Below are 27669 nucleotides of genomic sequence, written 5' to 3'. Positions count from 1 at the left end.
ACATTAAGGGTCCCTTTTAGTGTTTTTGTACGAATAACTGCTGACTTAATGAATACGCAGCGAGTCACTGCCCCCCTCCGCACACTAAGGGTTTTATATTCAATGTGATATGCACCGAGCACTGTTTTACAACCCCAAACTTCTGAACCTTGTCCACACAGTTTCCTGTGTAAATATATCCCAACCCCCAGATAGAGAGAGGGAGCGCAGGAGAGTTGATTCTGTCACACGGACCGATTTTTATTGATTTATTTTACAAATAAAACAATAGAAACAATTCATATATCGAGACTAATTTAGATAGCGAGTTATTGATGCAGTGCACATGCGACCTGCTATTGCAAGAACATGCACTGCAAACGCAGATTACATTAAATGTAGTATTTGTAGTCTGAAGACAATTCTCTAACTCTCTCTTCAAATGTCTTCACATTTTTCACGAAGTAAAGTCCATGTGCTTAGCCATGCTCTAAAAGAAGGAGTTTGACAGATGTGCTCAGATGAGAGCGATGCAGCCTGTAAACTGTCTGGGCCACTATGACCATCAGTGGCCCTCCGTTCCTCTAGGTCGGTGTGTGGCATTTTACTGAGCCGTCACAATTAGCTAGCATTCCACAAGCATAAAGCAAAACGACAGGATCTGCCACAAACACAATACCCATGTTGTTATCACACCAGGCCTAGTGAGAGAAGGCAATACTGTTGTTGTTGTTGTTGTTTTTTGAACATACCCCACAGACCCTGATATCCTTTGTGGGCCAGTGAAGAGAATGGCTGCGTTCAGTCTGATGCCCGACTGCGCAGTCGATAACGTGGAATGCAAACATTGTATTGGTTAATGCAATGCATTGTCTGCAATGTAGTCAGCCTGGAACGCACCGCAGCCATTAGTCAGGGGATTGTCAGGTCCCCAGTTGTTTAAATAAGCTATGTTGAACAATGAGTGGCATTCAGAAGTGTGTCGAGCTATATTAAGGGTTTGGAACTGCCGATTGGAAAAATGTGTGATACGACTATGGATCTCTTTTGATACTAAGGAGTGGGACTGTCCGCGTTCTTCTTCAGAGGAATCTATGATGGGTTTAAGCACATGTTGCAGGATTATGGAATCAGCCAAAACAAATAACTTAACACCTCACACACATTCTCCCACATGCATGCACACATACGCACCCACGCACGGGCACACACACTCTTGGAGTGAGTGAGTGTGTGTGTTTTAAAGGAGTGTCTTCTCAACAGTAGAGCTATACTACATCCTGTCAGGACGGCCTCAGCCAGGACGGCCTCAGCCAGGACGGCCTCAGCCAGGACGGTCTCAGCCAGGACGGTCTCAGCCAGAACGATGCGTTCACTCAGGTATAGGAAGGCTTGTTGATCTACCAGTGTGTAAGATGATAAGCATAAACATACACACAGATATTGGATCGCAAGAGGGTGAATAATGAAATGGAGAGAAAAGGTTTCCTTCCTCAGATAGCGGGGCTTCTCTCTGGACATTGGATATGGTCTTTACATTTTAACGAACACAATAAAATCCCTTCAGCCAGCTCCTCAGGTTCTAGCTAATCAACAGTGCACAGAAGCATGACTGTTCCAGGGGACGGAGAAGTGGAGGAAGGGATGGTGGGATGGAGTCTTTTATGGCTGAAACTAAGGCTGAGTCCCGAATGGCAGGGTGTGTGAGGGAGCGGGAGAGGGGGGATGGTGGGATGGAGTCTTTGGCACCCTATTCCCTGTAGTGCACACCTGACCAGAGCTGTATGGGCCCTGGACAAAAGTAGTGAACTATCTAGGGAATAGGGTGCAATTCGGGACGCGGCCTTAAGAGGTGTGGTGTTGAAACCGCTCTCAGGCCATGTTTTAATCACAATCAGATGTCCAAGAGAGGCCTGCCTTGCAGTCTGGAGCGATTTACGAGGGGCTGCCTGGCTGGAAGAAAAAAAATGAATTCAACTAGGTGTCTTTTGTTGTCTGAGAGGAAAATTTGTAGTTGACTAAGTTGTCCCTGGTTGTGGTTGGAATGTAACGCTAATGTTGTTTGTGTCAGTTGACAATTAGATAAAACTTGTTCTTGATGTTCGTTGAAATTGTTGATTGGAAAGAGAAAGGAATTATCTAATTGACTATCCCTAACACGACACAATATGCATTTTAAGGCACAGTTTCCTTAGTTTGACTTGGCTCAGACCAAGCTCTGTAGGAGGATGCAGGCTCAACAAGATTGGTGAAGGGTGTCAAATAAAATAAGCGTTGGATATTCCATTGACAGCTGGTAAAATACTAATGTCTTTACAGGCACTGTAAAAATAACTAGCACGTGTAGCCCCCACACGTTTGGGCTGGGGCGTGAAAGAGAACGTGGCGGATTCGTCCTAAATCATAAGCAGATTGATCTGAACATAACCACCGCCGGGCAAAAATACATTGAACCGACAGACATTGAACGTCAATGGAATGTTAGCTTGAACGGCAGGATTTTATTAATTTTTTGTTGTTGTAGAAAACTCAACTAAATATCAAACCAACCATTCGTTTCTGAGTAAACTATCCCTTTAATCAATCACTATCAGTCACAGGTGTGTAGGGTTACAAAACACATCCCTTGGGAGGATGAAGACCCACACAGCACACTGTTGAACCCAGAAAACATATATAATATATTTTAGCATTTCCAACATCACAACCAATAACTCTCTCATCGCTCTCGCTCCCAAATGATTTGGGATTTACTGAGAGGCATTGGGTATTTTGGGTTGTTTCGGGTTGTTTTGAAACAGGACAGTTAAATGTATGTAATTGTAAAGTATTTTGTCTGTAATGTATTTTTCGTTATGTGTAAGATTAGCTGTCGCCGTTGGCGTCGGCTAATGGGGATCCTAATAAATCAAATCAAGTGTGCCTCTATTGAGGCAGTTACTTCCTCTACTAGGAAAATAGTTAGCTGGCGTTGCTGCGTGCTAATAGAATAACTGGAGAGTTAGTCATGTGATTACACTGTGGTGTAGAGTTACTGCCCATGTGGTGTTTTTGGTGAAACATTAGTGCTGGAAGAGAAGAGCACAAAGGTGTCATGAATATTGTTAAGTCATATTGTCATTATAACACTGTACATAGCCATAATATGACATTTGAAACTTATGAGTTTAATGTTTACTGTTCATTTCGGATTGTTTATTTCACTTTAGTTTATTATCTATTTCAAGTGCTTTGGCAATGTAAATATATGTTTCCCATGCCAATTGAATTGAATTGAATTGAATTGAATTGAAAGTTCAGCTCCTGTTCACACCCGTCAAATGCTACGTAATTTTGCGGCTACCCCTCTGTGTCGCCTCAATGGCGGCTAAGCAGCTTCAGCCTGTTGCCAGGAGGCCTAGTCCTGTCTGTGTGTAACCTACCACCCAGGCCTGGTGAAGGGAGGCTCCAGGGCCACCGTCTAATCCCTGGAAGGTGAAGCCCTGGCTGGCTGTGTCAACAGGTCTGAAGGGAATGAGCACCTGAGTGTCCAATGGTGGGAAACGATGTCAGGCTCTAGGAATAACATTCCATCGGGGGGGTGGCGGGGTGGCTGCACACCTTTTCAAAAGAGCTGCCCGTTGGCTTGGGCAGGGTGGTGGAGTGCGGTCAAGGCCCCTCAACTGGCCAGCTTACTCTATACCTACCAGGCAGCCACTCACTGGCTCTGGATCAGCTGAGATCCAACACTCACTCACCTCCTCAAAACAGCTCAGACTGGATAGAGACCAGCAGGGCCTGTGTTCATAAAGCGCCTGAGTATAGGACTGCTGATCTAGGATCAGTTTAGCCTTTTTAGATCATAATGAATAATATTAAATGGACAGCGGGGGACCTGCTCATAGATCAGCTCTCCTACTCTGAGATGCTTTATGAATATGGGTCCCGTTCCACTGGGTTGCTAGTATCTTATCCTCCCTTCCTTGCCCTCCCTCCTGTCGTCAAGACGGACGAGAGGAAATGAGAGAACCGTCCAACCTCATCTGTTTTCTTTTACCTGCTGCGCTTGCTCTCACCCTTCGCCCTGCTCAGACGCTGACACTTGACCTGCGTGGCGACCACAGAGGATTTGGAGTCTTTGAACCCGTGCAACGCTCAGGAGCTGTCCTGCTGGACTTGATGGATGTAGTAGGGCTCTCCCAAAGGCGGTTAGTTGATGCAGGCAGTGTTGTTCAAGTGGTGCGGCAGTCTGCCGTTTCTCCATGTGCTCCGCAAATCAGAACAGGTCTAAACATGGAAATGAAGCAAACATGACTTCAAATACTATTGAAATCGTTTGTTATTTTAGCATTTGCTTTAACCTGCCAGAAGTGCCAGATCGGCAGTGTTTGCACTTTTTGCTATTCTTTTGATTACATTGCACCAGGCATGGCCAATCGAGCCCAGATAAAGTATTTAAAAGGATTTCAAAGGTGACTGATATGAATTAAGTGGTGCAGGAGGGGTTAAGGAGGGATAGGGTTAAGTGGTGCAGGAGGTGTTAAGGAGGGATAGGGTTAAGTGGTGCAGGAGGGATAGGGTTAAGGAGGGATAGGGTTAAGTGGTGCAGGAGGTGTTAAGGAGGGATAGGGTTAAGTGGTGCAGGAGGGATAGGGTTAAGGAGGGATAGGGTTAAGTGGTGCAGGAAGCTTTTGTGTTTCGTCATGGACACCTCGTAAAGTACACCAGTAACCTGTTCATGAGTACATACTGTACCTCACACCCGGACATTTTTTTTGCCGTGGAAACATTACATCAGCAACACTTTTGGGATCCCGTCAATCAAACCAGACGGACGGACAGACATGCAGGCAGACTAGCGTTTTTTTTTGGACAGGCAGCTTACAGGGGAGTCCTCTGTGTGTCTCTGTGGTTGGATGAATGTGTCCTTCCACCAGGTGAGGACACAACATAGGTCCAGGACTGTGACTGTGGAGATGGGGACCCAAAGCTGCAGCTGTCCACAGGCTGTGACTGAGTGAGGGTGACCGTGACCAACCTTACTACTGTTTGGATCTTAGGCAATACTCTGGTCAACAGTAATTCACCATGCAGCTGTATCATGTTCAATATGGTGTAGGGTGAAGTTGCCCCTAGACACTGATCTGAGATCAGTTTCGCAGTTCCCCCACTAATGGTTAGGATAGGGGCAGGAAAAGCTGATCCTAGATCTGTACCCAGGGGAAACTTCACCATGGAGCATTAGATTTGCCCTCAGAGCAATGGCAGCCATGAACTCAATGTCCCACCATGGTGTCATCAGACAGACAACGGCATGTTCAGTATGCGGGATCATTGGAGCATTGAGATGTGTTCGGGAGACTAATCTTACTCTGTTATACTGCTGCTGATAGCGTTGTACTCGTAAAAAATACCCTGGAATGTTTTTGATTAAAAAGATGCACAGCCACGATAGTGTGTTCCACTTCAAATAATGCTTTGAATCAAATGTTGTGTGTTTGTGTGGGTGCGAGTCCTATGTGTGTGTGTGTGTGCATGCGTGCGTGCGTGTGTGTGTGTCTGACGTGCAGATGAAATGAAGCCTCCTGTCTGATAGGGCTTCTGAAGATACTGCATGCCTCCTCATTATTGATAATTAAAGTGCCAGTGAGTCTGCCAGCCTGTTCTCTGCTCTACTGCCCTCCCCTCCCTTACTCCATTGACCATGTTCACCCAGGCTTGACCATCACTGACCGCCTTCCGGACACCCTCTCACAGGTATCCGTTTGAAACAGGACATCGAAGAGGTGAGCTGCGGCATCCATATTCCCCCTTACTAGCTCTGACTTTGCTGATAGCTACTTTATTGAGGAAAAATATGTTTCCTATGACTGTGATATGCGGTTGTTCCACCTAGCTATCTTAAGACGAATGCACTCTGGATACAGTAAAAAGCGTCTGCTGAATGACTCCAATATAAATGTAAAAAAAATGTGAAGTCGTCCTTCGTCAGACAAAATGGCGTTCTAATATGGATGCCGTACTGGTGGGAATCCCTCATAAATGTAATGTACTCCGGCCGTCCTCCGCTGTGAATCCCATCGCAATGCAATTTAGGGCTGGGAATTGCCAGGGACCTCACATTACGATATTATCATGATACAATATTATCACGATACGATATTATCACGATACGATATTATCACGATACGATATTATCACGATACGTAGGTGCCCACGATATGTTTAGCGATTCGATACTGCGATCATTGAATAAAAAAATACAAACGTTTTATTGTGATTTGTGATGTTCCGAACATATTGCTCACTATTTCTGCTGCAGAGAGAAAATTAGTTTTAATCAGTCATGGAAATAAGTGCTGAAAACATGTTGGCTCACTATTTAAAAAGATGAAGAACAAGCTATAGGATGGAGTTTTGATGCAGGTACAGCCAACTAGCAATAGCTAACGCTATGTAGCATTTAAAAAGACAAAAAATGTGGGGGTGTGGGGGGGTGTTTGAAGTCAAAGTATCAATTCCCCCCCCATCACTACTGCAACTCTACTCTGACCGGGGCCTCTCAGACAGACTCAACAGTGGGATATGGTGATTGAATCAGGAAGCTGTCGTTCTTTTAATGCCTCGGTGTAATCCAAACCAGCTGCATCACTGTAAATACACTGAACAATAATAGAAACGCAACATGCAACAATTTCAACGATTTTCCTGAGTTACAGTTCATATAAGGAAATCAGTCAATTAAAAATACATTAATTACGCCCTAATCTATGGATTTCACATTACTGGGAGTACAGATATGTATCTGTTGGTCACAGATACCTTTAAAAAAAGGTAGGGGCGTGGATCAGAAAACCAGTCCGTATCTGGTGTGACCACCATTTGCCTCATGCAGCGCTACACATCTCCTTCGCATAGAATTGATCAGGCTGTTGATTGTGGCCTGTGGAATGTTGTCCCACTCCTCTTCAATGGTTGTGTGAAGTTGCTGGATATTGGTGGGAACTGAAACACGCTGTCGTACATGTCGATCCAGAGCATCCCAAACATGACATGTCTGGTGAGTATGCAGGCCATGGAAGAACTGGGACATTTTCAGCTTACAGGAATTGTGTACAGATCCTTGCGCCATTATCATGCTGAAACATGAGGTGATGGCGGCGGATGAATGGCATGACAATGGGCCTCAGGATCTCGTTACAGTATCTCTGTGCATTCAATTTGCCATCGATAAAATGCAATTGTGTTTGTTGTCCATAGCTTATGCCTGCCTATACCATAACCCCACCACCACTATGGGGCACTCTGTTCACAATGTTGACATCAGCAAACTGCTCGCCCACACAGCGCCATACACGCTGTCTGTCATCTGCCTGGTACAGTTGAAACCGGGATTCATCCGTGAAGACCACACTTCTCCAGCGTGTCAGTGGCCATCAAAGGTGAGCATTTGCCCACTGAAGTTGGTTACGACTCCAAACTGCAGTCAGGTCAAGACCCTGGTGAGGACGACGAGCACGCAGATGAGCTTCCATGAGATGGTTTCTGACAGTTTGTGCAGAAATCCTTCAGTTGTGCAAACCCACAGTTTCATCAGCTGTCCGGGGGGGCTGGTCTCAGACGATATTGCAGGTGAAGAAGCCGGATGTGGAGATCCTGGGTTGGCGTGGTTACACGTGGTCTGCGGTTGTGAGGCCGGTTGGACGTACTGCCAAATTCTCTAAAGCGACATTGAAGGCAGCTTATGGTAACATTAAATTATCTGGCAACAGCTCTGGTGGACATTCCTGCACTCAGCATGCCAATTGCACTCTCCCTTAAAACTTGAGACGCAACATTGTGTTGTGTGACAAAACTGCACATTTTAGAGTGGCCTTTTGTCTCATGTAGCACCTGTGTAATCATCATCTTGGCAAAGGACAAATGCTCACTAACAGGGATGTAAACAAATTTGTGTGCAAAATTTGAGCGTTTATGTGCTTATGGAAAATTTCTGGGATCTTTTATTTCAGCTCATGAAACATGGGACCGACACTTTACATGTTGCGTTTATATTTTTGTTCAGTGTATAATCAGGGCCCTGGTTGATAGTTAGCTGTTGACTGGCCATCCCGTCCTAGTGAGTGCTGCTAAAGCTAAAGTCTTTCACAATCCTGGTTCTGGCGACCCAAAGGGTTAAAAAATAAATGTTTTTTTGCCCTAGCACTTACGTACCTGGTTCAACTAATGAATGGTTTGATGAGTTGATTAGTTGGAGAAAAAAAAAAGCTGTGCTTTGGGTAAACCAGGTTTGGGAAACATGGGTAATTGGTAACATTACCCAGAAGCTTTCTGTCGTCATACTTTCTAAACCAAACTACTTTTTTCCCAAGAGCTTGACACCGGAAGGTAAATGACAGTTGATTAGGCAAACCGACATTTTACTGTATATAATTTGAACATTTGAATGGGCACAGCTCTTATTGCGAGGGGATTTGTGCGCTTGTCTAACTAAGTAGTGCTTTGACATTGTACAGATGGTAGAATGTTTCCTACCCCAGAAATTGCGTAAGTGGTGGCCATGATTCGTTTAAAATGGCTTAGATTGATATTAAGATTACATGAATGGCTGATGTTATGAACATGCTCTATGGTTTGAAAAATGTATTTGAGCCGCAGAATGTCAGCTTGTATCAGTTCGCTACATTTGAATTAGGCTTCTGCACTAAGCACGTTAGTATAGTGGTGAGTATCCCCGCCTGTCACGTGGGAGACTGGGGTTCAATTCCCAGACGGGTGGTAAAGACTCTTGAGCATCCTGATGGGCTACACCGCCCGCAACCGCAGGGCTCTCCAGGGGGTGGTGCAGTCTGCCGAAAGCATTACCGGGGGCAAACTACCCGCCCTCCCAAGACACATACAGCACCTAATGTCACAGGAAGGCCAAAAAGATCATCAAGGACATCAACCACCCGAGCCACTGCCTGTTCACCTCACTATCATCCAGAAGGCGAGGCCAGTACAGGTGCATCAAAGCTTGGACCGAGATAATGAAAAACAGCTTCTATCTCAAGGCCATCAGACTGTTAAATAGCCATCACTAGCACATTAGAGGCTGCTGATGCCTATTGAAATCACTGGCCACTTTAAGAAATGGAACACTAGTCACTTTAATAATGTTTACATATTTTGCACTACTAATCTCATATGTGCAGTGGGGAGAACAAGTATTTGATACACTGCCGATTTTGCAGGTTTTCCTGCATGTAGAGGTCTGTAATTTTTATCATAGGTACACTTCAACTGTGAGAGACGGAATCTAAAACAAAAATCCAGAAAATCACATTGTATGATTTTTAAGTAATTAATTTGCATTTTATTGCATGGCATAAGTATTTAATCACCTACCAACCAGTAAGAATTCCGGCTTCTATTCTATAATATTCTACTGTATCTTAGTCCATGCCGCTCTGTCATTGCTTGTCCATATATGTATATATTCTTAAATTCCATTCCTTACTAGTTTTATGTGTATTGGGTATATGTTGTCAAATGGTTAGATATTACTGCACTGTCGGAGCTAGAAGCACAAGCATTTCGCTACACCCGTTATAACATCTGCTAAACACGTGTATGTGACAAATAACATTTGATTTGATTTTTGACTGTCTAGTAGGCCTAGCGCAGGCCTCCCTTCGTATGCATCAAATTCCTGTTTAGCAAGCATGCACACACACACCGTGTTTATATGGTACTGTACACACTACTACTACACAACATTAGCAGTAGATACAGTGCCTTCGGAAAGTATTCAGACCCCTTTACATTTTCCACATTTTGTTACGTTACAGCCTTATTCTAAAATGGATTTAAAATAATAATAATCCTCAGCAATATATACACAATACCTCATAATAACAAAGCGTAAACAGGTTTTTAGACATTTTTGCACATTTATTACAAATAAAAAACAGAAATACCTTATTTACATAAGTATTCAGACCCTTTGCTATGAGACTCGAAATTGAGCTTAGGTGCATCCTGTTTCCATTGATCGTCTTTGAGATGTTTCTACAACTTGATTGGAGTCCACCTGTGGTAAATTCAGTTGATTGGACATGGTTTGGAAAGGCACACACCTTTCTATATACGGTCCCACAGCTGACAGTGCATATCAGAGCAAAAACCAAGCCATGAGGTCGAAGGAATTGTCCGTAGAGCTCAGAGACAGAATTGTGTCGAGGCACAGATCTGGGGAAGGGTACCAAAAAGAATCCTCAGCATTGAAGGTCCCCAAGAACACGGTGGCCTCCATCATTCTTAAATGGAAGAAGTTTGGAACCACCTAGACTCTTCCTAGAGCTGGCCGCCCGGAGGTGACCAATAACCTCTGACAGAGCTCCAGAGTTCCTCTGTGCAGATGGGAGAACCTTCCAGAAGGACAACCATCGCTGCAGCACTCCACCAATCAGGCCTTTATGGTAGAGTGGCCAGATGGAAGCCACTCCTTAGTAAAAGGCACATGACAGCCCGCTTGGAGTTTGCCAAAAGACACGTAAAGACTCTCAAATCCATGAGAAACAGGATTCTCTGGACTTTAATGCAGGCAAACTTAAATCCGTTTTACCTCATTTCTACCAGCATGTCACATGTGCAACCAGAGGTAAAATAACTCTAGACCACCTTTACTCCACACACAGAGACGTATACAAAGCTCTCCCACGCCCTTCATTTGGCAAATCTGACCATAACTCTATCCTCCTGATTCCTGCTTACAAGCAAAAACTAAAGCAGGAAGTACCAGTGACTCGTTCAATACGGAAGTGGTCAGATGATGCGGATGCTATGCTACAGGACTGTTTTGCTAGCACAGACTGGAATATGTTCCATGATTTTTATTTATTTATTTATTTCACCTTTATTTAACCAGGTAAGCCAGTTGAGAACAAGTTCTCATTTACAACTGCTACCTGGCCAAGATAAAGCAAAGCAGTGCGATTAAAAACAACAACAACACAGAGTTGCATATGGGATAAACAAAAACGTACAGTCAATAACACAATAGAAAAATAGAAAATCTATATACAGTGTGTGCAAATGTAGTAAGTAATGGAGGTAAGGCAATAAATAGTCCATAGTGCAAAATAAATTATTATTAACACTGGAGAAGATGATGTGCAAATACATTTACATTTTAGTCATTTAGCAGACGCTCTTATCCAGAGCGACTTACAAATAGAGATACTGGGGTGCAAATGAGCAAAATAAATAACAATATGGGGATGAGGTAGTTGGGTGGGCTAATTTCAGAATGGCTGTGTACAGGTGCAGTGATCGGTAAGCTGCTCTGACAACTGATGCTTAAAGTTAGTGAGGGAGATAAGAGTCTCCGGCTTCAGAGATTTTTGCAGTTCATTCCAGATTCATCCAATGGCATTGAGGACTATACCACCTCAGTCACTGGCTTCATCAATAAGTGCATTGACGACGTCGTCCCCACAGTGACCGTACGTACATATCCCAACCAGAAGCCATGGATTACTGGCAACATCCACACCGAGCTAAAGGCTAGAGCTGCCGCTTTCACGGAGCGGGACACTAATCCGGACGCTTATAAGAAATCCCGCTATGCCCTCAGACGAACAATCAAACAGGCAAAGCGTCAATACCGGACTAAGATTGAATCCTACTACACCGGCTCTGATGCTCGTCGGATGTGGCAGGGCTTGCAAACTAGTACGCTCTACAAAGGGAAACCCAGCCGGGAGCTGCCAGGTGACGCGAGCCTACCAGACGAGCTAAATGCCTTTTTATGCTCGCTTCGAGGCAAGCAACACTGAAGCATGCATGAGAGCACCAGCTGTTCCGGACGACTGTGTGATCACGCTCGCCGTAGCCGATGTGAGCAAGACCTTTAAACAGGTCAACATTCATAATGCTGCAGGGCCAGACTGATTACCAGGGCGTGTACTCAGAACATGCGCGGACCAACTGGCAAGTGTCTTCACTGACATTTTCAACCTCTCCCTGACCAAGTCTGTAATAACCACATTTCAAGCAGACCACCATAGTCCCTGTGCCCAAGAATGCGTAACATACCTAAATGACTACCGCCCCGTAGCACTCACATCTGTAGCCATAAAGTTCTTTGAAAGGCTGGTCATGGCTCACATCAACACCATCATCCCAGAAACCCTAGACCCACTCCAATTTGCATACCACCCCAACAGGTCCACAGATGACGCAATCTCAATCGCACTCCACACTGCCCTTTTCCAGCTGGACAATAGGAACACCTACAGTGGGGAAAAAAAGTATTTAGTCAGCCACCAATTGTGCAAGTTCTCCCACTTAAAAAGATGAGAGAGGCCTGTAATTTTCATCATAGGTACACGTCAACTATGACAGACAAATTGAGAGAAAAAAATCCAGAAAATCACATTGTAGGATTTTTAATGAATTTATTTGCAAATTATGGTGGAAAATAAGTATTTGGTCACCTACAAACAAGCAAGATTTCTGGCTCTCACAGACCTGTAACTTCTTCTTTAAGAGGCTCCTCTGTCCTCCACTCGTTACCTGTATTAATGGCACCTGTTTGAACTTGTTATCAGTATAAAAGACACCTGTCCACAACCTCCAACAGTCACACTCCAAACTCCACTATGGCCAAGACCAAAGAGCTGTCAAAGGACACCAGAAACAAACGTGTAGACCTGCACCAGGCTGGGAAGACTGAATCTGAAATAGGTAAGCAGCTTGGTTTGAAGAAATCAACTGTGGGAGCAATTATTAGGAAATGGAAGACATACAAGACCACTGATAATCTCCCTCGATCTGGGGCTCCACGCAAGATCTCACCCCGTGGGGTCAAAATGATCACAAGAACGGTGAGCAAAAATCCCAGAACCACACGGGGGGACCTAGTGAATGACCTGCAGAGAGCTGGGACCAAAGTAACAAAGCCTACCATCAGTAACACACTACGCCGCCAGGGACTCAAATCCTGCAGTGCAAGACGTGTCCCCCTGCTTAAGCCAGTACATGTCCAGGCCCGTCTGAAGTTTGCTAGAGTGCATTTGGATGATCCAGAAGAGGATTGGGAGAATGTCATATGGTCAGATGAAACCAAAATAGAACTTTTTGGTAAAAACTCAACTCGTCGTGTTTGGAGGACAAAGAATGCTGAGTTGCATCCAAACAACACCATACCTACTGTGAAGCATGGGGGTGGAAACATCATGCTTTGGGGGGGCTGTTTTTCTGCAATGGGACCAGGACGACTGATCCGTGTAAAGGAAAGAATGAATGGGGCCATGTACCGTGAGATTTTGAGTGAAAACCTCCTTCCATCAGCAAGGGCATTGAAGATGAAACGTGGCTGGGTCTTTCAGCATGACAATGATCCCAAACACACCGCCCGGGCAACGAAGGAGTGGCTTCGTAAGAAGCATTTCAAGGTCCTGGAGTGGCCTAGCCAGTCTCCAGATCTCAACCCCGTAGAAAATCTTTGGAGGGAGTTGAAAGTCCGTGTTGCCCAGCGACAGCCCCAAAACATCACTGCTCTAGAGGATATCTGCATGGAGGAATGGGCCAAAATACCAGCAACAGTGTGTGAAAACCTTGTGAAGACTTACAGAAAACGTTTGACCTGTGTCATTGCCAACAAAGGGTATATAACAAAGTATTGAGAAACTTTTGTTATTGACCAAATACTTATTTTCCACCATCATTTGCAAATAAATTCATAAAAAATGCTACAATGTGATTTTCTGGATTGTTTTTCCTCATTTTGTCTGTCATAGTTGACGTGTACCTATGATGAAAATTACAGGCCTCTCTCATCTTTTTAAGTGGGAGAACTTGCACAATTGGTGGCTGACTAAATAATTTTTTTCCCCACTGTATGTAAGAAAGCTGTTCATTGACTACATCTCAGCGTTCAACACCATAGTGCCCACAAAGCTCATCACTAAGCTAAGGACCCTGGGACTAAACCCCTCCCTTTGCAACTGGATCCTGGACTTCCTGACGGCCACACCCAGGTGGTAAGGATAGGCAACAACACATGTGCCACGCTGATCCTCAACACTGGGGCCCCTAAGGGATGCATGCTTAGTCCCCTCCTGTACTCCCTGTTCACCCATGACTGCGTGGCCAAGCACGACTCCAACACCATCATTACGTTTTCTGACGACACATCAGTGGTAGGCCTTATCACCGACAACGATGAGACAGCCTATAGGGAGGAGGTCAGAGACCTGACAGTGTGGTGCCAGGACAACAACCTCTCCCTCAATGTGAGCAAGACAAAGGAGATGATTGTGGACTACAGGAAAAAAAAGAGGACTGAGCACGCCCCCATTCTCATCGACGGGGCTGTAGTGGAACAGGTTGAGAGCTTCAAGTTCCTGGTGTCCACATCACCAACGAACTATCATGGTCCAAACACACCAAGACAGTCGTGAGGAGGGCACGACAAAGCTGAAAAGATTTGGCATGGGTCCTCAGATCCTCAAAAAGTTATACAGCTGCACCATCGAGAGCATCCTGACCGGTTGCATCACTGCCTGGTATGGCAACTGCTCGGCATCCGACCGTAAGGCGCTACAGAGGGTAGTGCGTACTTCACAATACATCACTGGGGCCAATCTTCCTGCCATCCAGGACCTATATAGTAGGCGGTGTCAGAGGAAGGCCCAAAAAATTGTCAAAGACTCCAGTCACCCAAGTCATAGATTGTTCTCTATGCTACCGCACGGCAAGCGGTACCAGAGCGCCAAGTCTAGGTTCAAGAGGCTTCTAAACAGCTTCTACCCCCAAGCCATAAGACTCCTGAATATCTAATCAAATGGCTACCCGGACCATTTGCATTGCCCCCCCCTCTTTTATGCTGCTGCTACTCTCTGTTTATTATCTATGAATAGTCACTTTAATAACTCTACCTATATGTACATATTACCTCAATTACCTCGACTAACCGGTGCCCCCGCACATTGACTCAGTACCGGTACCCCCTGTATATAGCCTCACTACTGATATTTTACTGCTGCTCTTTAATTATTTGTTACTTTTATTTCTTATTATTTTCATATTAAATGTTTTTGTTGTTGGTATTCTTTCTTAAAATTGCATTGTTGGTTAAGGGCTTGTAAGTAAGCATTTCACTGTAAGGTCTACACCTGTTGTTTTCGGTGCATGTGACAAATAACATTTGATTTGATTTGAAAGGTAATCATTGAGGCCCAAATTCCTTTAGGAAGAGGAGCGATGGCCGGTCATCTTGTTCCACTCTAGAATAATTTCACCCATCCCCCTTTTCATACCTCACTGACCCACGACTCTTCCGTCTTGGGTGCCATTTCTTCCTTGATAATGGCACAACTGTTAATCTCCCACAATTTGCCCAAATGTGCTCCAAGCGGTACCGGATTGCGAAGTCTAGGTCCAAAAGGCTCCTTAACAGCTTCTACTCCCAAGCTACAAGACTGCTGAACAATTAATCAAATGGCACCCGGACTATTTACATTGACCCCCCCTTTAGTTTTTACACTGCTGCTACTCGCTGTTTATTATCTAATCTATGCAAAGTCACTTTACCCCTACCTACATGTACAAATTACCTCAACTAACCTGTACAACTGCACATTGACTCGGTACCGGTACCCCCTGTATATAGCCTGGTTATTGTTATGTAAACATTTTTTTTTACTTTTTTGTTCTATTTTTACTTTAGTTTATTTAGTAAATATTTTCTTAACTCTATTTCTTGAACTGCATTGTTGGTTAAGGGCTTGTAAGTAAGCATTTCACTGTAAGGTCTACACCTGTTGTATTCGGTGCATGTGACAAATAAAATCTGATTTGATGAAAACAAGATTGAACACTTTGACCTGAATGCCAAGCGTTACATTTTTAAATTTTTTACATTTTTAGTCATTTAGCAGACGCTCTTATCCAGAGTGACTTACAGTTAGTGCATACATTATTTTTGTATTTTTCATACTGGCCCCCCTTGGGAATTGAACCCACAACCCTGGCGTTGCAAACGCCATGCCCTACCAACTGAGCTACATCCCTGCCGGCCATTCCCTCCCCTACCCTGGACGACGCAGGGCCAATTATGCGCCGCCCCATGGGTCTCCCGGTCGCGGACGGCTACGACAGAGCCTGGATACGAACCAGGATCTCTAGTGGCACAGCTAGCACTGCGATGCAGTGCCTTAGACCAATGCGCCACTCGTCTGGAGGAAACCTGACACCAGCCCTACGGGGAAGCATGGTGGTGGCAACATCATGCTGTGGGGAGGTTTTCCAGCGGCAGGTACTGGGAGACTAGTCAAGATGGAGGCAAAGATGAATGGATCAAAGTACCGAGAGATCCTTGATGAAAACCTGCTCCAGAGCGCTCAGGACCTCAGACTGGGGGCAAAGATTTACCTTCCAACAGGACAACGACCCTAAGCACACAGCCAAGACAACGCAGTAGTGGCTTCGGGACGAGTCTCTGAATGTCCTTGAGTGGCCCAGCCAGAGCCTGGACTTTAACCCGATCTACCATCTCTGGAGAGACCTGAAAATAGCTGTGCAGCGACGGTCCCCATCCAACCTGACAGAGCTTGAGAGGATCTGCAGAGAAGAATGGGAGAAACTCCCCAAACACAGGTGTGCCAGGCTTGTAGCGTCATACCCAAGAACACTTGAGGCTGTAATCGCTGCCAAAGGTGCTTCAACAAAGTACTGAGTAAACGGTCTGAATGCTTACAGTGGCTTGCGAAAGTATTCACCCCCCTTGGCATTTTTCCTATTTTGTTGCCTTACAACCAGGAATTAAAATGGATTTTTTGGGTGTTTGTATCATTTGCTTTACACAACATGCCTGCCACTTTGAAGATGCAACATATATTTTCTTGTGAAACAAACAAGAAATAAGACAAAAAAACTGAAAACTTGAGCTTGCATAACTATTCACCCCCCAAAGTCAATACTTTGTAGAGCCACCTTTTGCAGCAATTGCAGTTGCAAGTTTCTTTGGGTATGTCTCTATAAGCTTGGCATATCTAGCCACTGGGATTTTTGCCCATTCTTCAAGGCAAAACTGCTCCAGCTCCTTCAAGTTGGATGGGTTCTGCTGGTGTACAGCAATCTTTAAGTCATACCACAGATTCTCAATTGGATTAAGGTCTGGGCTTTGACTAGGCTATTCCTAGACATTTAAATGTTTTTCCTTAAACCACTCGAGTGTTGCTTTAGCAATATGCTTAGGGTCATTGTCCTGCTGGAAGGTGAACCTCCGTCCCAGTCTCAAATGTCTGGAAGAATGAAACAGGTTTCCCTCAAGAATTTCCCTGTATTTAGCGCCATCCATCATTCCTTCAATTATGACCAGTTTCCCAGTCCCTGCCGATGGAAAAACATCCCCACAGCATAATGCTGCTACCACCATGCTTCACTGTGGGGATGGTGTTCTCGGGGTGATGAGAGGTGTTGGGTTTGCGCCAGACATAGCGTTTTCCTTGATGGCCAAAAAGCTCAATTTTAGTCTCATCTACCAGAGTACCTTCTTCCATATGTTTGGGGAGTCTCCCACATGCCTTTTGGCGAACACCAAACGTGTTTGCTTATTTCTTTCTTTAAGCAATGGCTTTTTTCTGGCCACTCTTCCGTAAAGCCCAGCTCTGTGGAGTGTATGGCTTAAAGTGGTCCTATGGACAGATACTCCAATCGCCGCTGTGGAGCGTTGCAGCTCCTTCAGGGTTATCTTTGGTCTCTTTGTTGCCTCTCTGATTAATGCCCTCCTTGCCTGGTCTGTGAGTTTTGGTGGGCAGCCCTCTCTTGTCAGGTTTGTTGTGGCGCCTTATTCTTTCATTTTTTTACAAATGGATTTAATGGTGCTCTGTGGGATGTTAAACGTTTTGGATATTTTTTTATAACCCAACCCTGATCTGTACTTCTCCACAACTTTGTCCCTGACCTGTTTGGAGAGCTCCTTGGTCTTCATTGTGTCGCTTGCTTGGTGGTGCCCCTTGCTTAGTGGTGTTGCAGACTCTGGGGCCTTTCAGAACAGGTGTGTGTGTGTGTGTATATATATATATATATATATATATATATATATATATATATATATATATACTGAGATCATGTGACACTTAGATTGCACACAGGTGGACTTTATTTAACTAATTATGTGACTTCTGAAAGTAATTGGTTGCACCAGATCTTATTTAGGCACTTCATAGCAAAGGGGATGAATACATATGCACGCACCACTTTTCAGTTATTATTATAAAACATTTTAAACAAGTTATTTCTTTCATTTCACTTCACCAATTTAGTCTATTTTGTGTATGTCCATTACATGAAATCCAAATAAAAATCAATTTAAATTACAGGTTGTAACACAACAAAATAGGAAAAACGCAAAGGGGGATGAATACTTTTGCAAGGCACTGTATGTAAATGTGATATTACCGTTTTCTATTTTTAATAAATTAGCAAAAATGTCTAAACCGGTTTTTGCTTCGTCATTATGGGGTATTGTGTTGATTGATGAGAGAATTTTTTATTTTATTTACCTCTACGTGATCGGTGTCCCGTATACGGGACGGTTGAGCTAACGTGCGCTGATTTTATTAGCATGATTGTTGTAAGTAACAGCAAACCTTCCAGGACATAGACATGTCTTATATGGGCAGAAAGCTTAAATTCTTGTTAATCTAACTGCACTGTCCAATTTACAGTAGCTATTACAGTGAAAAAATACCATGCTATTGTTTGAGGAGAGTGCACAACAACAAAAAACATATCACGGCAACTGGTTTGATTACATTCACCTCTGAAGGTAAATAATGTACTTACATTCAATAATCTTGCTCTGATTTGTCATCTTAAGGGTCCCAGAGATAAAATGCAGCATAGTTTTGTTTGATAAAAAATATTCAAAATGTAGGAACTGGGTTCTACAGTTTGAACCCCTGCTGTCTCTGGCTCCACACCCACCCCACCCGGCCATCTAGATGTGTGAAAGTTAGTGTATAAGCAAATTATCCATCATATATGACATTCCTGGGAGTGTGTAAAATTACATTTTGTATTACCATATCATTTAGTATGTTCTATATAGTTATGTACTTGAAAATGTATCAATAAACCAATTCGACACATTTGGGCAGACTTGATACAAAGTAGTCCAGCATTGCAATGCTTCACTGGATCAATCTGAAACGTTGCACACACACTGCTAAATTGCACCTAAACTGCTATATTATATTGTGGCCTTTCTCTTGCATTTCAAAGAATATGGAACAAAAAATAATAATAACGCATGGATAATAAACTTCAAAGTGTTTCCTTTCAAATGGTATCAAGAATATGCATATCCTTGCTTCAGGTCTTGAGCAACAGGCAGTTAGATTTGGGTATGTCATTTTAGGTGAAAATTGAAAAAAAGGGTCCGATCCTTAAGAGGTTAATCAATTTTAGAATAAGTTTGCAACTTAACAAAATGTGGAAAAAGTCAAGGGGTCTGAATACTTTCCGAAGGCACTGAATGTTTTCTTCCTATCATGCCAAGCAAATCATGGATCGTACTAAGATGTTGCTGTACATCATCTACTGAACCAGAGATCTTTACAATATACTCAGGGCACGGAGTAGGGTGAAGTTGCCCCTAGACGCTGATCTTGGGTCAGTTTTGCATTTCCCCACTAATGGTTAAGGTTAGGATTGGGGGAGGGGAAGCTGACCCTAGATCTGTACCTAGGGGAAACTTCATCCCGGAGCCAGTGCACCTACCACCTGTTTGATCCTTTTGGTTGACCACACTGCTGGTGTTTCACACCGATTTTATAGGTGGTCAGCCACACGGCAGGGCTTGAGACTCACTGTGTTTGTGAGCGCATGTCTGCCAGAGTGTCTCCCCGGCTCACCCCGGACCCAACTAATCATCAAGCAATAGATGTTTTTGAATCAGGTGTGATAGTGCAAAAACAAAAATGCGCACCCCTTTGGGTCTCCAGGACCAGGATTGGTAAACACTGGTTGAGGCAATCCTCTCTGTGGATGAGGACCTTTTCAAATGTTTGTCCTATGAAACTAACTTGATACCATTTCAGAATATAGTCGGTATCAACAACCAGTGAGTCATTTTTTTTATTTAAAGGAAAATAAATTAAGGCATGCAATCCCCTGCCAGTGTTTGTGAAGGTCTAATTAGGCTTATATACTGTTATTGTAGTCACCCGTTACTTTTTATACAATTCAGACTTGTGTTGCTGGCCTGGAAATGGCATGTGTTTTTGCCAAAGGAAGCTGAACGCAGCCCAGGCTTCCAGTTTCTAGTGTCTACACTGGAGGAACAACAGTTGAGCATGCATGAGTAAGGATTCAACTGAACGTGTGCTAAATGGATTTCCCAAAGACACCAGTGAAGTGTGTGAGAGGGAGGTAGAGACATTCATGTGATGTTTTCGCCATACCTACTTAATTCAGAGAAATTATATCCCCTCGCATCTGAAAACCACATTACCCATGGAGGGATCACAAAACCTGGTGTTAGTGTGTTTGTGTAAAAGAGCAGTTAAAGTGCTGGGTAGTGTCATGCGGTGTGTGTAGTGTACAATGTCCTGGGCCCGTATTCATAAAGTGTCTGATCTAGGATCCAGTCTCCTCTTATTCATTATGATCTAAAAGGCTGAAACGCTTTATGAGTACAGGCCCTGGTCCTGTTGAAGGCTGAAACGCTTTATGAGTACAGGCCCTGGTCCTTTTGAAGGCTGAAACGCTTTATGAGTACAGGCCCTGGTCCTGTTGAAGGCTGAAACGCTTTATGAGTACAGGCCCTGGTCCTGTTGAAGGCTGAATGGCTGTGGCCTTTCTGTAGAGCACATGGAGGTTATCAGTCTTCCACTGAAGGAGCACTGCTGTACCATGTACCACAACTGTGTAAGGGGTGCAGTTCGTTCTGCATGATAGCCTTTGTGTTATTCTCTACCCTGTAGTTCACCACACCTGTGTGTGTGAACCGTAAACAGTTGATCCCCCCCCAGAGCCCCTGACCCAACAAATCACAGCACACACAAAGTGACTCTCTCTGTTACCGATACGTTCTATTTTTCGACTGTAAATCATCGGTTTTTTTATTAGACTCCAGCGCTGGTGGTGTGGACATGGATTATGCTTCCCGTCAGTGTCTCTCTTGTAAAGCATTCAGCGGGTGACGGCTCGTAGAAAGTCAGTGAAAGAAGGGATTTACCCTTAATCCTACATTGATCCTTACAGAAACAAGCCTGTCTGGCTCGTCGCCTCCCGCCAGCCCACAGCCCACACAAACACCTGAGGTAGCGGTGAAACCCAACACCTTCAGTGACATTTCTGCTTCCTGTATACAAGGAGGGAGGATTTCACCTGCCATTGAGAGGGGAAAGAGGTGTCGCCACTTTCCTGTGGCATCAACACATTGTCAGTGTTAAAGTGTTGTACTGTGTCGGACCATACTGTCTCTCTGTTGGGGATATGTTTTTATTCTGTCATTTACGAAGGTATTGCGTCGACATGATTGACACTGATGTATCCTATTTGGATCTATATTGTCACTTCAACCTGGTCTGTGTCAACTGTAAACAGTGAAGGTCAAGGCCTAAATGTGGGAATATTTCTCCCTTTTGTAACACCAGTAATCATGAATCGAGTTCTTTGTTCTAACTATAGCGCACAGGGCTTGGAGTGTTTTATGTGGTTGCCAAACGAGGCAGCAATAAAAGGAAATATGTGAATTTAATCCAATGTGTTGCCAGGTTGGATGATATTTTCTTAAGAGGTGTAGAAATGAATTTTCCCGCTACAGGTGGGAGGTCGTGCTGTTTGCACAGCCATGTATGACCCTGAAAATCACTCCCAGAATTACCGGTGGAAAAAGAAAGTGTGTGTCGGGCCCACGTGTGTCTGCGTGTGTGTAGAGTGTAGGTGGGTGGGTGTTTAGGCCTTTATGTGGGTCCTTAACCTGGACACCTCTATCCAAACATTTCACATGCAACAATGTTTATGCTTCAAATTGGCTCAAGAATATAAGAATTTATAAAGGAAATCAGTTTGTTTCAAGTTTGTTGGTTAAAACTTATCCTCCATCTTTGTTTACTGTTAGCACTATTAATTCTCTCGAATGACTGAAATATGGTGTAGGGTGAAGTTGCCCCTATATGCTGTTCTGAGGTCAGTTCAGCATTTCCCCCACTAATAATTAAGGTTAGGATTGGGGGAGGAGAAGCTGATCCTAGATCTGTACCTAGGGGAAACTTCAGCTCGGAGTGAAAAATGAACAGTAGAAAGGTTAACAATGATTGTTATTGTGCAGTACAACACTTAATCAAATGACCTTATTCTATATTTTACTGTATTCTATATTTTACTGTATACTGTATTCTATATTTTACTGTATTCTATATATATATAGAATACGATCTTGTCTCACCGCTGCAACTCCCCAAAGGGGTCGGGAGAGGTGAAGATCGAGTCATGCGTCCTCTGAAACATGACCCGCCAAGCCGCATTTCTTAACACCCGCTCGCTTAACCCGGAGGCCAGTTGCACTAATGTATCGGATGAAACACTGTTCAACTGACGACCGAAGTCAGCCTGCAGGCGCCGGGCCGCAACAAGGAGTCGCTAGAGCGCTCGCGATGAGCCAATTAAAGCCCCCCCGGCCAAACACTCCCTTAACTCGGACGACACTGGGCCAATTGTGCGCCACCTTATGGGACTCCCTGTCACGGCCGGTTGTGACAAAACCTGGGATCGAACCCCAGGCTGTAGTGACACCGCAACACTGCGATGCAGTGCCTTAGACCGCTGCACCACTCGGGAGGCCCTGTATTCTATATATGTGACTGATTGGCTCGATTCGGTCTTATGTAGCAAAATTCTCAGACTCAGAGCTAGAAAATGGTATATCATACACTACAGTTGAGGAACAATGGGAAAGTAATTCTGCTTTGAAAGTTGATAAACTTGTAATCTCACTTTGGATGTTTTTCTTTGTCTACACCGATTCAGCATCGTTCACACCCTCTTACGCTTTAGCCCCAGCCATCTCTTTAAGGAATCACGTGAGGCCATGAACTAAACAACCAAAGATTTCAAGACTAAAGGCTGGTTTATACTACGGGTGTGTTTCATTTAATTTGGCGTGCCAGAGTATGCTCTGGGCGTTTGTGAACTCAGAGCATTATCAGTTTGTAAATTCAGAGCGTTTCACTCTCGGAGCGTTCAGAGCGCACACTGGACGCTCTGGCCGAGGAGTAGGGTTGCTCAGAGCGTTCTGACCTAACAGCAGTCAAGCACCCAAGCTAACTGGCTAACGTTGGCTAGCTTGCTAGCTACTTCCAGACACAAATGAGAGAACAGCTCACTCTGACCATTTTACTCGCCCTAGCAGAGCTGGTTCGGCTGTTTTTATGTTATCCAGAGCGTTGACCCACTTCAATTTGCTTACCGCCCCAATAGATCCACAGATGATGCAATCGCCATCACACTGCACACTGCCCTATCCCATCTGGACAAGAGGAATACCTATGTAAGAATGCTGTTCATTGACTATACATTTACATTTTAGTCATTTAGCAGACGCTCTTATCCAGAGCGACTTACAGTTAGTGAATACATATATATATTTTTTTATACTGGCCCCCCGTGGGAAACGAACCCACAACCCTGGCGTTGCAAACTATAGCTCAGCATTCAACACCATAATACCCTCCAAGCTCATCATTAAGCTCGAGGCCCTGGGTCTGAACCCCGCCCTGTGCAACTGGGTCCTGGACTTCCTGACGGGCCGCCCCCAGGTGGTGAAGGTAGGAAACAACACCTCCACTTCGCTGATCCTCAACACTGGGGCCCCACAAGGGTGCGTGCTCAGCCCCCTCCTGTACTCCCTGTTCACCCATGGCCAAGCACGCCTCCAACTGAATCATCAAGTTTGCAGACGACACAACAGTAGTAGGCTTGATTACCAACAATGATGAGACAGCCTACAGGGAGGAGGTGAGGGCTCTGGGAGTTTGGTGTCAGGAAAATAACATCTCGCTCAACGTCAACAAAACAAAGGAGATGATCGTGGACTTCAGGAAACAGCAGAGGGAACACCCCCCTATCCATATCGACGGGACTGCAGTGGAAAGCATCAAGTTCCTTGGCGTACACATCACTGACTAACTGAAATGGTCTACATACACAGACAGTGTGGTGAAGAAGGCGCAACAGCGCCTCTTCAACCTCAGGAGGCTGAAGAAATGTGGCTTGGCACCTAAAACCCTCACAAACTTTTACAGATGCACAATTGAGAGCATCCTGTCGGGCTGTATCACCGCATTGTATGGCAACTGCACCGCCCGCAACCGCAGGGCTCTCTAGAGGGTGGTGTGGTCTGCCCAACGCATCACTGGGGGCAAACTACAAGCCCTCCAGGACACCTACAGCACCCGATGTCACAGGAAGGCCAAAAAAATCATTAAGGACAACAACCACCCGAGCCACTGCCTGTTCACCCCGCTGTCATCCAGAAGGCGAGGTCAGTACAGGTGCATCAAAGCTGGGACCGAGCGACTGAAAAACAGCTTCTATCTCAAGGCCATCAGACTGTTAAATAGCCTTCACTAGCACATTAGAGGCTTCTGCCTAGATTAGAAATCACTGGCCACTTTAATAATGGAACACTAATCTACTTTAATAATGTTTACATATCTTGCATTACTCATCTCATATGTATATACTGTATTCTATACTATTCTACTGTATCTTAGTCCATGCCGCTCTGTCATTGCTTGTCCATATATTTATTTATATATTCTTAATTCCATTGCTTTACTTAGATTTGTGTGTATAGGGTATATGTTGTGAAAATGTTAGATATTACTTGTTAGATATTACTGCACTGTCGGAGCTAGAAACACAAGCATTTCGCTACACCCGCAATAGCATCTGCTAAACACGTGTATGTGACAAATAACATTTGATTTGATTTGACCTGAGAGGACTGTAGCCCCTCTGACCTAACCCCAGACATCCTCACCTAAACACATTTTGGTGACTGCAACTGTGCTGCTTGCAAAAATGTAATTAGGCTTTTTTGCCAACGTTTACTGACACCGGCCATATTCAACGGGTGTTGAGCGTTCGTAAATTTGTCAGTTATTCTGCGCTCTGGCACACTCAGATGAGAGTGCTCTGAAATCGGAGTAGATAGCCAGAGCGAATTTACCAGCTACGTCTATCGACAGTTGTCGCAGTGACATCATAAACATTCCATTGAAATAGTTACTTGCATAGTGGAGTCTTATGTTTAGACATGTAGCTAGCTAGCTAAACAATGAACCATAATCCCAACTCCTAATGTTACTACCCTGCATGAATCTGCAGGTAGCTAACCAACCAGTTTCAATGTTAACTAGCTAACATTAGACTATAACTAGCAATGCAAATGGCTCTGAGATACGAATAATATTACTACACAGATCATACACGTAACGTTAGCTAGCTAGCCAGCCAGCTAACGTTAGCTAGCTAGCTAACAGTACACTTTAACTTGAAATGAAAACAACTTTCTGACAAAATTAGAAACGTGTAATATCTGAAAATGTAGCTAGCTAGACTCTCTTACCCGTATACATGGATGGATGCTTCTCCCTCTCTGTCACGGATGACATGGTTGCCCTTAGTTTGAAGATGTAATCCGGAGACAGGTATTTTATTCAACAGCCTTCTGTGTGTACTCTTTTTGACTCTGTCTGCATATTTGCAATCAAATGCCAGAAGTTTCTCCATCTCCTTAGCTATTATACTCTAATTCCACAGATTTCAACTCAGTCCTCCAGAAAGTAGAGAGCAACACTTATGCAGTTCTACTATTTACATTTTACGTCATTTAGCAGATGCTCTTATCCAGAGCGACTTACAGTTAGTGAATGCATACATTTTTTTTTTTTATACTGGAATCGAACCCACAACCCTGGCGTTGCAAATGCCATGCTCTACCAACTGAGCTACATCCCTGCCACTATGTGATATCTTTCAAAAAAGCTGCGTTAGAAAGGATTACCTACACATACTGACCAGCTCATATTATAGACAGAAGTGCGCTACATGGCAGACCAATCCGAACACATCTCTCGGCATGTCCAGCCCACTCATTATCTCAGCCAATCATGGCTAGCGTGAAGGTTGCTGTCTTTTTCCGTGGCTAAACCAACTAGGCTCGTAATTTAACAATTTCATTCGTATTTACAGATGGCATACAAGTTTGTTATTTAGGCACATGAACGTTCACGTGTTCCAGAAGGCATTTCTGCCCAAAAACTCATTTTGATAGAAAAAAAAAAGTTTATGTTCAAATGGCGCTCCTTTGAAGTAGTGATGCGCGACGTACGCCTAGTTTCCTGAAACTAGTCACATTTGACTGTATTCTATATTTTGCTGTATTCTATATTTTACTGTAGATAGCGACTGCAAAATCTGCGTTAGTTTCAAAGGGTCTATTAGGTCCCAGCCTTCTCACTTCCCTCAGACCAACCAGGGAAAAACAAAGGCTTTGCCGGGTGGCCGAGGGAGGGAGGGAGTCAGTAGCCTTCAGTGCATTCCAGCTTTGTTCCACAATATCACAGTTACGCTCAGCAGCTGTGTGTGTGTGTGTGGAGCTTCTCTCTCTCTCTCTCTCTCTCTCTCTCTCTCTCTCTCTCTCTCTCTCTCTCTCTCTCGTCTCTCTCTCTCTCGTCTCGCTCTCTCTCGTCTCTGGCTACGCAACATGACAGCAACTCCAGCGACTCCCCCGTGTGTGCCTTGGACAGGGGTATGGGAAGGGGAGACTGGGGGTGTCAGTTTGAGGACCGCTGGCTTCACTACACTACAGCCATAGGTGGGGACGGGAGGTGGAGCGGTGGGGACGGGAGGTGGAGCGGTGGGGACGGGAGGTGGAGCGGTGGGGACGGGAGGTGGAGCGGTGGGGACGGGAGGTGGAGCGGTGGGGACGGGAGGTGGAGCGGTGGGGACGGGAGGTGGAGCGGTGGGGACGGGAGGTGGAGCGGTGAGGACGGGAGGTGGAGACAAGGTGGGGACAGGAGGTGGAGACAAGGTGGGGACAGGAGGTGGAGACAAGGTGGGGACAGGAGGTGGAGACAAGGTGTGGACAGGAGGTGGAGACAAGGTGGGGACAGGCGGTGGAGACAAGGTGGGGACAGGCGGTGGAGCGGTGGGGACAGGAGGTGGAGCGGTGGGGACAGGCGTTGGAGACGAGGTGTGGACAGCCTAAGAGAGACATGTCACGATCAGGCTTTAAGAGACAGTCTACTGGGCAGACAGAAGGTCTGGAGCCTGCATGGCATGCCCAGGTTCCAGCCCTCACCCCCACCCTCTGTGACTCATGCAGCCCAAATGGGGTCTGCTAGGGTGGGGTCGGTGTGAGACGAGCATCCCTCTTTAGCCTTGGAGGACCAGCTGCAGAAAGGACTCTAGATCAACCCATTTGTCATGCTGTTGTCAAGGTGCGAATGATAAAGACACCGTATCCTATAGACGTATACCCCTCATCTGTAGACGTATGGAGGATGGTAGCGCTGATGCTTTTGAAATGTGATCAAATTCGGCATATTCTCACATTAAATCAAGGGCACATTAGCCATAGAAAGGACATCATTGAGAAGAAGCATGTTCATGAAGTGCAAGAATTTCCGTGACAATTACGCAGAT

At 44.7% G+C, this 27669-nt stretch overlaps 2 protein-coding genes across 3 annotated transcripts in view; both read left to right on the top strand.

The window, feature by feature from the left end:
• The window catches only part of LOC121584379 (bone morphogenetic protein receptor type-1B), a 148507-nt gene that overhangs the window by 35320 nt on the left and 85518 nt on the right, over window positions 1-27669 (top strand). Inside the window, exon 2 of one of the 2 annotated variants that reach the window (XM_041900217.2) lies at window positions 5675-5744. The exons of the other annotated variant lie outside the window; for it this stretch is intronic. The gene's annotated coding sequence lies outside the window, so the exon portion shown is untranslated. The remainder of the gene's footprint in view (window positions 1-5674; window positions 5745-27669) is intronic. 2 annotated transcript variants of the gene reach the window in all.
• LOC123492755 (glycine-rich cell wall structural protein 1-like) lies at window positions 510-27232 on the top strand. Its single transcript, XM_045225905.1, has 3 exons — window positions 510-518; window positions 1267-1359; window positions 26840-27232. The coding sequence occupies exons 1-3, from the start codon at window positions 510-512 to the stop codon at window positions 27230-27232; spliced, it is 495 nt and encodes a 164-aa protein (XP_045081840.1).

This window comes from Coregonus clupeaformis, chromosome 16 (genome assembly GCF_020615455.1).
Source record: "Coregonus clupeaformis isolate EN_2021a chromosome 16, ASM2061545v1, whole genome shotgun sequence".
Taxonomy (NCBI): Eukaryota; Metazoa; Chordata; class Actinopteri; order Salmoniformes; family Salmonidae; genus Coregonus; species Coregonus clupeaformis.
The sequence above is the reverse complement of the archived record's forward strand: the minus strand, read 5'-3'. Positions and strand labels throughout refer to the sequence as shown.

Excerpts from the sequence above, each read along its gene's own strand:
- LOC123492755 (XM_045225905.1), top strand. Across the intron at positions 1,360-26,839 it reads AGAACGATGCGTTCACTCAG|GTGGGGACGGGAGGTGGAGC; the intron begins GTATAGGAAGGC and ends CTACAGCCATAG.